The following is a 12,678-nucleotide window of genomic DNA, read 5'->3' as shown; positions in this document are numbered from 1 at the left end:
TCTTTAACTCTGATTCCTCTTACATAGCTGGTGGGGAGAAGACTGACCTCTTGAGCTTTACATTTACAATGGTGTGTTGGCTTTTAACACACACAGGTCCCAGTGATTTAGCAGATTATTCAATTGTGCCATCTGAGGAGTAGTAAAGGAGAGATGGCCATAAAATACCTCACTCTCAAGTTCTCATTCTGGTGGCTTGTCCAATACATTATTAGAGTCCAAGACACTCCATATCTTCAAGGATTTTTTTTTTTCCTCCCCAAAGGGTCAGTTAAACACAGATCATTTCTTCTAATATTAAATAGCAGCCAAGTTAGCTGCTGTATTTATTCTTACATTTGTCTTACCAAAAGCTACCTTTGTGCTTCCTCAACAGTAAGCATGCTTAACCCCAACTAATGTAGGACTAGTGACTTTCTCTCATCCTGGGAAGCTTAATTTGTTTCAGTGCAAGGCATCGACAGCGGCTAGCCTTTTTCATTACAGCTGTACATGCCTGTTTTGTCGTGTAATACAGCCTAAGGAGATCAGTGACCAAACTCTCCTGCATCACACAGACCAACATAAATTGTGGATCAAGCACTTGTAGTTAATAGCAACTCAGGATCAAACCAGAGCTCTGGTCTGCCATGAAGAGCCAAGGTGCTGGTAGCTGGTACCTACAAAGCAGTTAGTTCTCTTTCAACAAGCTAGTCACCCTCAGTAAGCAGGACTGGCTTGCTGATCAGCAATCGTCTTTCAATGACATCCTGTGGAAATCCTCCCGTGGCAGAAGCACTTTGCCATCACGTTCATGGAAAGCCTCTCTCTTCCCCTGGAGCTGTCTCAGGCACTGTACTCAAGCAATGGGAGTCACTAGTGTAAAGCTTCACAGAAACAAACATCTTCCTTTCAGTAAAGGTAAGGAAAAGGATGTACTGCAGTAATTTGGACTGATACAGTCCTCTCTTCTTCCCCCTTTCTTTTTCCCTCCTTTCCTACTCTAAAAGCATCTGTTCAAATAATCTTCAGTTTAAACACAACTGAGTGAAGAATAATCTTTCACAGAGCTGGAGGAGTAGCAGCTTGACTCCAGCTTCGTTGATGGTAGAGATAATAGTGTGATACACTCTTTTTCAAGCAGTGATGAAAAGAAGGCTATGACAAATTGAATTATGGTTAGTTTCCTCTTTTTTATGGCTCAAGGTTGGCCTTGGCTTCTAGGAGTCCTTCTGAACTCAGAAGGAAAGAAAAATGGCAAGTTAAGAAACAATAATCTGTTTTGTTCTCATCTATCACGTCACACTTTTATGGTTTAATATTTCAGGATATAGTCAAGCAACTAGATGGTGTTGCACATCTCATCAAGCAGCTAGAAAATACCTCTTCCCAATGATAAGAAATCCTAGCAATTCGTACAGCTGATCAGCAAGCAATCTATTTCATAAGACTAAAAGTAACTTGTGCTAACTGTCAGACCAGAGTAATTTGGAAGGAAACAGGTTGCCCAGAGAAGTGGCTGCAACCTCTCTGGAAGGGTTCAAGGCCACGTTGGACGGGGCTTTGGGCAACCTGGGCTAGTGGAAGGTGGCCCTGCCCGGGGCAGGGGAGTTGGACCAGATGGTCATTAAGGTCCCTTCCAACCCAAACCATGCCATGATTCTATAAAATCCACTGCTGGAGGAAATTCAATCAGATTTGCTCAGAGATGTGACATGTTAGAAGCAGTCCCCAAGGAAAATGGATTAGTCAATAAAATAGAAGTGAAATTGTTAAAGATAGGTGATTAATGTAATTTGCCAAACAGCTTTTACTTTCCCACATAGCTGTACGTGTGTGTGCAATATGTACAGGCAATGTGTATATATATTATGTAATCTATACACAGGTTTATATATTTACATAAACATATATATTTGTACTAAATAGTAATGTATGAATACAGTATCCTCTTTACACTTCAACCAATACATTAAGATTATTCTACAAACATCATGTTTAGGGACACAGAAAAAAAAGAGTAAATAGAATAACTCACATTGCAGGTGTATTTTTAAAGCAAGTAGAACATTCAGTAAAACCCCTCGAACATACATACCTTAAACTTTAAGACAGGTGGTTTTGATATGGTGGATGCCTTTAACCCATGTAACCTCTCTTCTATCTCTCTCAACCTAGAAAATAGAGATCTTTCTGAGATCCAATTAAAAATGCAGCCTTAACCTCTCTGATCCAAACAGGCATTCCTGTGGGGTCCAACACAGTTTTGTCTGCTGGGAAGAGAGAGTGATGGCGTCAGTATTTCTCGGATGCAGTCCAACGGATTAAGAATCAAAGTATGTGAAATCCCATTTCTCTGACCACAGAAGGAATCGATCAAGACAGTTTCCTTTTTCACCACCCCAAGCATTTGCCCACCCTCCTTCCTCAGGAGTAGGTAACACACCTCCTGTTTCCTTGGTGTTTTTGTAGCCAAATCACCTGTTTTGTTTGGTTTTTTTGTTTTGATTTTTTTTTTTTTTAATAAAAAAACCCAACAAAAACCACAGGAAACCCCACGGCCCAAGCACTGTGAAGTTCTGTATCGTGGTGGAATAGCTGGAGGACAGTATCCCACCCTTTCAACTGTCATTAAAAAAGGTTGTTCACCTGTTTTCCTAGGCAGCCTGAATTTATAATAAAAAAGCAGCTACAATATAAAGCACTCATACGGACCAGTGAAACTGTTCCCAATCCCAAGACTAGAACATTACGCCCTCTTTAGAGAAGGAAAACACCATCTCTTCAAGTTCCACAAAAGCATTATGTAAGCAAATAAACTAAGCTTAACCTCTAGCACCCTGATTACAAAGAAGCAAGTCTAGAGCTGAAACTTCCCAGAGACTTCACAGTACTTTCAAAAAAGTTTGTATGCTTTAACGAATGTGATTCAGTCTTAAAAAAGGTGGCACGCAGAATTCTTGGGTCTTGTGAACCGTTGTCAAAGATTTCTAATATCCAACCTCACATGCTGTATGTTATTCTACAATTTATACATGCTACAACCCTCTCTACTCGGGCACAAGCACTTCCAGAAATCCACTGTGTGTCTGCCAACCTTACAATACTAGAAATGCAGAAGTTACAGGATGTCAGCAGTGTATTTTCTATCCTTTCAGACTGAATTGCACTAAGATGGCTCACAAAATGGAGAGCCACTCTAACTACAGAGAAGTGCCAGTGTCAAATGATACTTGGATTACTGTGGATGCAACCTGAAGCACCTCAGAGGATGACTAAGGAGCTGGAGCTGTGCGAAAATGGTAATTTTTCCCTGATCATATGCTAGTGATATGCCTCAAGGCTCATCTTACCACTAGACAACTTCATTAGGTTTCTTGTTTCCCTTCTCTCAGAAAGATAACGCTTCATCCAGCCCTGCAGCTGATACAGATGTCCTGTACCAATCCCTAATTACACACATACTGATTTCAAGCACTGCAGGAGATCTGATGCTACATAAATCCTTCCAAAGCACCGCCAATACTAAGATAGGTTTCAAGAAGGAACCCAAAAATAACTGTGATATGATTTTTTCCTCACTTCCCACTGGAAAGACTGAACCTCAAGATACTATTACTAGATTCATTAACTACGAGTGTCTCATAGTACCTTAATATCCAGGTTAGGACAGGGAAGTCACCTTAACACTGTGGACACATCACGATGACGTGCAAGGTCCCCTAACACTGAAAATCCCTACCAGCACTTGCAAGGTGCTGAAACCAAGATCCTGTTTGTCACAGCGGGCAGTGCTGCTTTGCACTCCAAACAGCACCATCATTTCTAGATGGCAGCAAGAAGCAGCTAATGAGTGATCCAGAGAAAAGCAGCAACCCCATAAGCCCCATCACAGCAATTACAACATCTTTATCCAGCTGGTGAAGCTCAATTTCCAAGCTAAGCCTAGGATAAAACTTCCCATTTTCCTCTAGAAATGTTGGCATTTCACTGCTCAGGTTCTGCTCAGTATTACAGCTCACTGCCCAGCTGCAAGCTACTTTGTTGTGCTTCTCCTCAAGTATCTGGAGGACTAATGACCTGACCTTCTTTCTTCCTGGCTATGATCTGCTCCCAGAACATCTGGTCAGGGAGCAGTAGCTACTTGCCCATAGGACATGGATTCAGAGCTCCAGCTCCCTGTGCCTGCTCAGTCCTGTGTTTAGCATTTCTTTCTCCTTGCCATTCAGCACCAGCAGAAGAACATCAGCCACAAAAGATAATAGCCATGGTAGGTTCCGGAAACACTCAAAGGGTGTCATCTAGGGACGTGGCTTTCTCCTTTAATAATCAGAAGTGGATGTATTACCGTTGTTTAGTTATGTAAAGTTCTTCAAGTAAACGTTGCTCCTCATAGCTCATCCAACGGTCTTCAAGCTCCTCCTCTTCCTTCTGCAGCAACTGTTCGTAAAGCCTGACTGGGTTCCAGCCAGTCATGATGTCGTAGGTGATTACACAGCCCAGTGAGTGGGACACAATTGAGACTTTCCCTCCCTTCTCCTCAAACTCTGGATTCCGGGAGCAGAAGAGTGTGTACAGGCGGTTCAGCTCCTGCTGCAGCCCTTTCACCAGCTGTTTCAAGAGGGTAAGGAAAGAAAGTTTAATATCAACATCTTATTACTCCTGTTCATGTATGTTGATGTACTGCACTGAGCAGCTTCTCAAGCATGCATCTAGGATGAGCATGATGGTCTGTTCGCTTAGGCTGGGAAGGTGAGTAAACCCTTATGGTCAGCAGCAACAGCTTGGAACACTCCAGTGGTTCATCTCTCTCCTTCAGACCCAGCAGCAACAGGACACGTGGTACCCCTAGAACTGCTACACGACACAGTCCAAGGCATTAAATTGAAATAAACCCTTAAACAAATGACAGCTGGACTTAAAGTGCTTAACAGCATCCTCTGAGGCGAGCAATAGCAATGGTTTTCACTAGCAGTCCATTAGCACAACAGCAAGTAACACAGCTGTGTTTCCCTTATTGCTTGTTTCTCTACCTCTTCACAGCACTGAATGTTTCTCCTGTGTCAGAGGTTCAGCTTCTTTTTTAACCTAAGGAGGCTGGAAGCAGCCTGAGCCACACATGATCTGGACTCTACTCACATCTTTGCCACAAGCTTGGCACATAAGCCTAGACAAGTCATACTCTTCTCTTCTCCATTTATCAAAGTGAGCAGCAGCAGCAGCATTTCTACCTCATTGCGGGGGACTGGGAAGATAAATCCACTAAAATGGATATGCTCAGATACTACAGTGACAGCCTAAATGGGTTCTGGGAAAATATCCTCAAATTGCTTTTGGATCTTTGTAAAGCATACATGAACTCATCAAGTCTTTCATTATTCTGCTCGCTGCTTGGCTACGAGGAGATGCAGCTTTCTGTCCTCCTCCCACCATACTGCACCTATTGTAATTTCTTCCAAAGGAATCAGAATGAAATGATGCTGCTGAAGAATAAAAAGCCTCATCTCAGGCAAAAGGAAGATATGGGAGGAGAAAAAGCACAAATGAGACAGGCAGAGCCAGAATTTGAACATTCGATAGAAATAACGTGAAGAAAACCAGTGTCCTGGTTAGAGGTTTCTAGGAGGGTTTTGGGGGGAAAAGTGGGAACGCAACATGGTTCTCAAACATCACAGGCTAAGCCTACAGTACTACTGCAATGAATATATATTGGTTCTATGTTAATTGAGTCTTAAGAGGCTTATCTGCTTCAAATCCTACACTAGGGTACATATCCATAAAATCAGGTTCACAGAAAGTAGAAACGGTGAAAGCCATGAGATTTAGGAACCAAACAATACAAACCCAGCAGCTTTCTTTGTGAACCTCAGCATGGTAACTGAGCAATGCTTCCAGGCTGTGGCATAGAGGAGGACAAACAAGAAATTGCAAATCATTCCCTCGTTAGCAACAGGAAATTAAAGCTATAGAACATGTAATTTGAACATGATTTTTCAAGAGCCTGAATCATTACTGAATATAAATATGAGTGGCACTAGGACTGTCAGTGTTTGGTACACATTTTACTGAGCAAGAATCCACACATCAAACCCTGTGCCTAAAGGGCTGTGAAATGATTAACAAAGTCTTGCAACAGCCTGGAGAAATAAGGAGAAATAATAGTACATTTTCAAGTATTTTTGACTGTGAGGCTGCCTATTCTTGCATTTGGCTCTATCCAGACTTTCACACATGAACAAAGAGGCAGAGGTTTTAGCAAGAGTTGGAGCTGAAAATAGAAATCAGGACTAGCTTTGGCTGGCTGACATTTTCTCAATTTAAAAAGGTTTTGATTAAAACCCAAAACAAAACAGCAGAGATGTGTTGAAACTGAAGTGTTTTGGGATTCCTGCCAGGAGCTGAGTGAACTGAGGGAATGCTGATACCCAGCAGTTTGCGTGGCTGGGTGCTGTGGTACCCTCCAACAGAGCCAATGATGCCAACAGGGACCTCAGCAGGGAGCCTGGGACCCCCAGCCATCCAGCAGACACTCTGGATGGAGTGCTGCCTTCAGATTTCAGAGCTGGCAGTGTAAGACATGCCAAGCAAACCAGTGCTGGACTCATCACAGCTTCCAGCATCCCTGTCAGTACAGCAGGGAGACAAGTAATGCCATCTTGTTTTAAAAAAAATCCTAAATAAGCTGTTTTAATATATCTCAGTGTCCCCAAATTTTTTTCCGTGGTGGGAAAAGTAAGATGCACAACAACTCATATGCTTCCCTTGGTTTCTTGTTGCATAAAAGCTGTCACTCCCAATGTCCTGGCCCAACTTGCTCCACAGCCCTGTACCCTACTTTCCTATGCCCTATTCCTGCACAGCCTATTTCCCTGGAAAAGCAGTTATCTTCCAGGAAGAATGATATTATGTCAGTCTCCCCCAGAGCCCATAGGCAGAGAGTGGGTAAGTAAACTTCTGGCATCATGGCATTTAATTACAAAGGTCTTGTTCTCTTGCAATCTGGGGCCATAAGACAGCATATTCTTGGGAAGTCCTGGTTGGACACCAAGCCCAACCCTGGTTTTAACTGTTCTGCTCCTTAAAAAACATGCTGTTACTGAGAAGTTAGGCAAAACCATGAATAGCAACTAAGAAACTGCATGGATTTCCCAATAACTGTGTATTTGGAAGTTTGCAGACCAGAGTCCAAGCACTTAATTCAACTAAATCATCTGATCGAGATTGTTTCCAAACTCCAAATCACCAGTTACCTAGCTTAATCGTAGAGTAGAAGGTCTGCTGTTGTAAAGCCTCCAGATTTGCAGGCACTATGAACGGTCTGGTTTGCAGCTATGACAAAAACAGAAGCCCTCCACCTGCAGCGAGTGCTTATGGATGTCTGTATCTTGCCAACAGCTCTGTATCAGTACTAAGATTAGAAACGGAAACTTTTAGTGTATAGTAAGTAAAAAAAAAAAAAAAAAAGGAGAAGAAAAAACATACTCACTTTAAGTCCCAGCTAAAAAAATTATTTGGTTAAGCAGTATATGAAGTTAAGATAATATTTAAACCTGATTCGCTTTCTTAGTCTTAAAAACATACAGTATTCTAACTTGTAAAAGAAAAGCTTGGTTTGAAAAGGGCTTTAGTCCAGCAAGTGTAACATGAAGTGCTTTCAGATCTCTTGTGTAGTTACAGATTGACAGATATCCCAACACTCCATATAAAAATACCTTCTACAAACACCAATTGTCTTTATATTTGTGGAAAACAGTGACTTTTTTTCATTGGAATTAAACATGAAAAATAGAACTCCCTATCAAATTTTCTCTCCTAAACAGCATCACTGTAATTAAAACCAACTTTAAGAGCCGAAGTTTTGGGGTTTTTTTAACCACAGCTTGTCTTTTTCCTGACCCAGAGCTTGCTGACAGCTTCTCCTGCTCTCACAGCACCTACATCCAATGACCTCCTGGGAAAGGGAGCCCTTTCCCTGCTGGTTTCCCTGGTGCTTCTGCCAAGCCCCCCCGTCTGCTGGTCCATGGGATCTATTACGTGCTTAGGAAGCACCTGCTGTTTCTGCCTGAAAACAGGAAAGCAGGAATCATCCAAGAAAAAAAAAAAAAAAAAAAAAAAAAAAAAGGTCAACAGTGAAATGCAACATGACCAGACCTTTCTCTCTTTCCATCCACCTTCTTGTCTCCTCTCTCCCAGTTCCCAGCTTATACTGGGGACCAGTGGGACCAAATGTTCACAAAGCACTTTCTCCAGCCCCCCCAGCAGGGCTTTCCCCACAAAAAGACCAGAGTTTCCTTGAGTTACTGCCCAACCCCTATTACCATCTCCTACGCCTTCTCCCACAGACTAAACAAGCTTGAATTTCTCACAAAAGAATAAATGTGGCAAGCAGCCGACTGAGCTGATTTTTTTTTTTTTTTTCCTGTGCAGCTGCTCCCACCAACCCTGCTTGCTGCTCTGACTGCTAATCTGCTGGCTGCTCTGCTCCGTTACCCTCAGCTCCTCCAGGAGGACCAGTGAAATGCAGCACACTTACGTGTCTGTTACTGAACAGATCAAACATCCGTAACAAAGAAAACACTTCCTATTTCTTAAAAAAAAAAAAAATAGCCGTATCAAATACCTTCCTCCCAGCTAACCTTTCTACCACAGCATTAGTTCAGCATCAGCCTGAGGACACCACAATATTTGAAAGAAAGGTACAGAAAATTTTCCAGTGTTTCCTATTTTCTTCCCCTGAAAAGTCCTTTCTCCCTGTTTCTGATTTTTCGGGAAAAATTTCCTAAGCACCTTTTGCAGACCAGTTGTTTCAGTGCAAGAGTTTAGTGCAGGATTAAAATGCTACAAACCTTGTAGATGTACCACTGCAAATACTCACGGATACCCAGAGAAAATGCAATACTAATAAAGCAGGACTTTGCAATGACTTCAGCCTTTAATGCAACCAAATTTCCAAGACTAATTTTATAGCAAGTCATAATCAGGGACATGAAGCACCACACAATTTTCAGGCTGGGGAGAGAGCCCTTATATACTGTTGAATTTTCAGTTAAAAATTAATTTGTTAAACCTTCTCAATACCAGCAGAAGCACAGGCACTCAAGACACAGCCTATGATACAGTTTGACAGAGCAGTGTGCAAGAAATGGATGTTTCCTACATATTCTAGTCTGGTCCCAAAGGGCAAGGGAGAGATTTGATTTCCAGCAGTCAAAGATCTCAGCGAAACAAGGTGAATGGAGAAAAAAACGCCACCGGAGAACTGAGCAGATGTGCTACACTGCTGTTTCTCTGTGAAGCTCTTCTGGGAACATGTTTCATTTTTTGCTTCATGAGAAGGAGATTGATTACTAGTCGCCTGAAGCTCTCTTTATCAACTGAAGTTTTGCCAATAAATCTTCCACATGGGAAACTCAAGCTCGCAGGATCAAGTTGCTCAGAAGTCATCAGCCTATATTCTGACAAACTGAGGTTAAATGCTCTATGCCCTTCACAAACCAAATTAAAGGCAGACTAAGGAATGGTCTTTCTGCACATTCACAGAGTCAGTGTGACAGCTGTGCAATTCGAGGGGAAGCCAAAAACCAGACTGTCGACCAAGGAACAGGTTTCTGGATTTGATCAGGCCAAAAATCCTCTCTGCTTTCTCCTTCTATGCCTGCTTGGCATATATGGCTTCCAAGAAGTCAACAAGATATTAACAGCCCGTTCCACCTGTTCAGGAATCCTGGTGGCAAGGGTCTGTGTTTTATAAAGACAAGACGGGAGGCTGACGCGGATGAGATGCCACTGTCATCTCATGCAGAAGAAGGAGCTGTGGCAAGGCTGATAAAAAAAGGCAGAAGGATCATGTCTCTAACCAACTCTTGAGTATTGGGCAAGCCTGAACTTCTGGATCTTGATGGGGAGCAAGTAACCGTGTAAGCAGTGAAACATCCAGAGCTGCTGCTTGTCTCAGCTGAAGCCCTTTTGTGCAGAACATTAACAGCATCCTGTGCTGAGCTGGAAAAAAACCAAACCTCTAAATCCCTGGTACCAGCATCCAAAACAGCTGTTCGTTCCTTCTCTGACGCAAAAGAAGCCTTACAAGTCACCAGCATAAATAAGCATGCCTGTTTCTTGCAAAGCAAAAGGAAGTCGGCTGGTTGCGTGGTGGACAAACACCTCCTGGACCCACACCAAGGAGATCCAGGCAGCAGGAAGAGCTTCACCCCCAGCCCATTCTAGCGGGGAGATTGCTGGGGTTGAAGGGCTTTTCAATATATGCCAAAAGTTCCAGGGTAGAAAATAACATTTTCCTCTCAATATCCAGGAAATGAGGTTTTTTTTTTTCAAGAAAACAAGGAGTACAAAACCCCTGCTGGCACCCTGAGAACAGAAGTAACATGGAGCTCTTGCTCAAATCCTCAATGACCTGGTTGCTGCCAAAACTTGACTATAGCACTCCAGTCCCAACCTCTTTGATCTGTCAAATCCAACAAAAACACTTGTTTTCCCCTTGGGCTATGCTGATTGTCCTCTTTTGGGACTGCTCTCAGCTCTGACCACCCCCTTGCTGTAACTTTCAGAGCTCCTTTCTCTTTGCTGCCTCCACAGGACCCTCACCCACTGGACAATCTACTCAAATGAACAGCTTGAAGCCCAAGAGAAAAAAAATAAGATTAGCTACATATGAAAAGGGAGTGCAGGAAACCTGACCTCTGTACCCCTCCAGCTTGAATAGCATGTCTGTTTTCGTAGGCTTCGTGGGAAAGGAATTTTAAGGAGATCTGAGGAACAGTGAGTTATGCAAGCAGCTCCCTCCAAATGTCAAGAGAACTTCAGGAGAAAGTGCAAACTCGTTTGAAATTCAGCAACCTGGCAGTATGAAGGTACGTGAGCCAACTGGAGGTAGAAGAAGGTCCTTAAGAGCCAACAAAAGATCTGCAGTTCAAGGGTGGATTGTAAAGGGCTGTGAAAGTACAGACAAGGAGCGTTTGCTTCACGTGAACCAGGAGAACGTGCCAGCTCACAATGAGATGGTGAGACTGTTGACCCTCCAGAACACAACAGTTGTCACGCTTCCTGACAGCATCACTGATGTATGCCAGGAGAGTGTCACAACAACAGATGAGAGGCCAGAACAAGCTGTGTGAACAGACAGGAATGGCTGCGTGTCTGAGTGACGTTACAGAAAAAGGATCTGCTCAGACCCAAGTCTCTCTCTCAGTGCCCATCTCTCCACTGAAAAGTAGAGTCTGACCCATTTCTAACCAAGTCCCTGTGTTCAAGACTAGGTTTAGGTTCAGGCAGAACCAGTAACCAATCACTTGGTAAAGCTGACTATACATTCAAGGACAATCAAATGAATTAAGGAAGCCATGACAGTGCTGGCAAGCAGCTCCTTGTCTATAATGTTCAACACAGTTGAAACCAGTGTTGAAATTGTCTCAGCTAAAAATTCCCTCCTTCACATCCCTCTTGTTTTCAAACACACATAAACCAACTGCCTTTTATTGCTGAAAGGAGCGCGCAGGAGAAGGACATTTCCATTGCAAAACCTCATATCAAAGAGGGATGAAAGCTCTAGTACAAGTTAATACTTGTCCTGAATTTCAAGAGCATAGTCATTAATTCTCCTTTTTAATATAACAGCAAACCATCAAGCCGTTTCAAGGTGGACAGTGAAGTCTGCCCAAGGGAGCAATGCTAGGTTAGCTACATTACACACTGCATTCCCCCTGGCCTCCTAAGCACCTCCAACCCCAAGCCCACAGCCACCATGTCCCAGACCCCAGCTTCTACGTTTCCTCAGTTGGTGAGAAATATTCAATAACCACCACATCTCCCTGCACTTCAGCTGTGGCGGAAGTAATCCATAAACATCTCCTAGTAATCTTCTGAGGCTACTGCAATATTTGCACCAAATCTTTAGAGAGTTTGGCATGACAGATGTAAATAATCTTTATTCTGTATTAAAGGCATTTTCTGCCAAGATAGATATCAATAATTTACAGAATTACAATTAGCCTGCAAGTAAGTACAGTGAAGATCAGTAAAATAAGCACTTAACAATATAATGAAGGTGACAACACTAAATTTACTATGCATCAATTAGTCTTTTTAATCTCTGCTATAGCCATTTATTATTAAAGAAATATGAAGCTACAGTGACACAGATGTGAAACAAAATCTGCCACTGAAGACATTAAAACCCAAGATTACATTACCATAGATGGGACTAGCAAGGTCAGAATTAAAATGAAATGATCGGTCATTTAGAAATAGATGTGTGCATCAAAATATCAATTTATCGCTTTTCCTTATTATCTGTGTAATGAGGGGTTGTGTTTTACTCCCTGTGGATCACTGTGCAGGTGAGCACTGCATGGCACAACTCACCTGCAGCCACGCACAAACACCACAGCTGAATTTTCTGGCTGCAGACATCGTCCAGAGCGAAGTCTGAGACCAGGCTGAGACGTTCATAGGGCTGTACTGAATTATTAATACCTGTCTGGTATCACATTGCATTGTCAGAAGTCAGCGGCACCTTTTGGATATTCTCCTACCACGTCACAGAAGAAACAATATTTGAAATCAGAGAGGAGGTCATCCACCACGCTCCCGTAACGCTTAGCAGAGCAATCCATCTGCATCTGAAACAGCTCTCTGCTACCTCACGTGAAAGATGATAGGACAAGGTTTCTTCCCCCTAAAAGA

The 12,678-nt window shown here is 42.7% G+C and overlaps 1 protein-coding gene across 5 annotated transcripts in view; it reads right to left on the bottom strand.

Moving 5' to 3' along the window:
* The window catches only part of DDHD1 (DDHD domain containing 1), a 67,969-nt gene that overhangs the window by 9,321 nt on the left and 45,970 nt on the right, over positions 1-12,678 (bottom strand). For all 5 annotated transcript variants that reach the window (XM_074908931.1, XM_074908927.1, XM_074908928.1 and 2 more), the window contains 2 exons: positions 4,328-4,590; positions 2,078-2,153 (listed from right to left, as the gene is read on the bottom strand). In XM_074908931.1, the coding sequence (XP_074765032.1) occupies positions 2,078-2,153; positions 4,328-4,590 (339 nt within the window). The remainder of the gene's footprint in view (positions 1-2,077; positions 2,154-4,327; positions 4,591-12,678) is intronic.

Source organism: Athene noctua, chromosome 6 (genome assembly GCF_965140245.1).
Source record: "Athene noctua chromosome 6, bAthNoc1.hap1.1, whole genome shotgun sequence".
NCBI lineage: Eukaryota > Metazoa > Chordata > Aves > Strigiformes > Strigidae > Athene > Athene noctua.
Note: the sequence above shows the minus strand (reverse complement) of the source record. Positions and strands in the feature narration are given on the sequence as shown.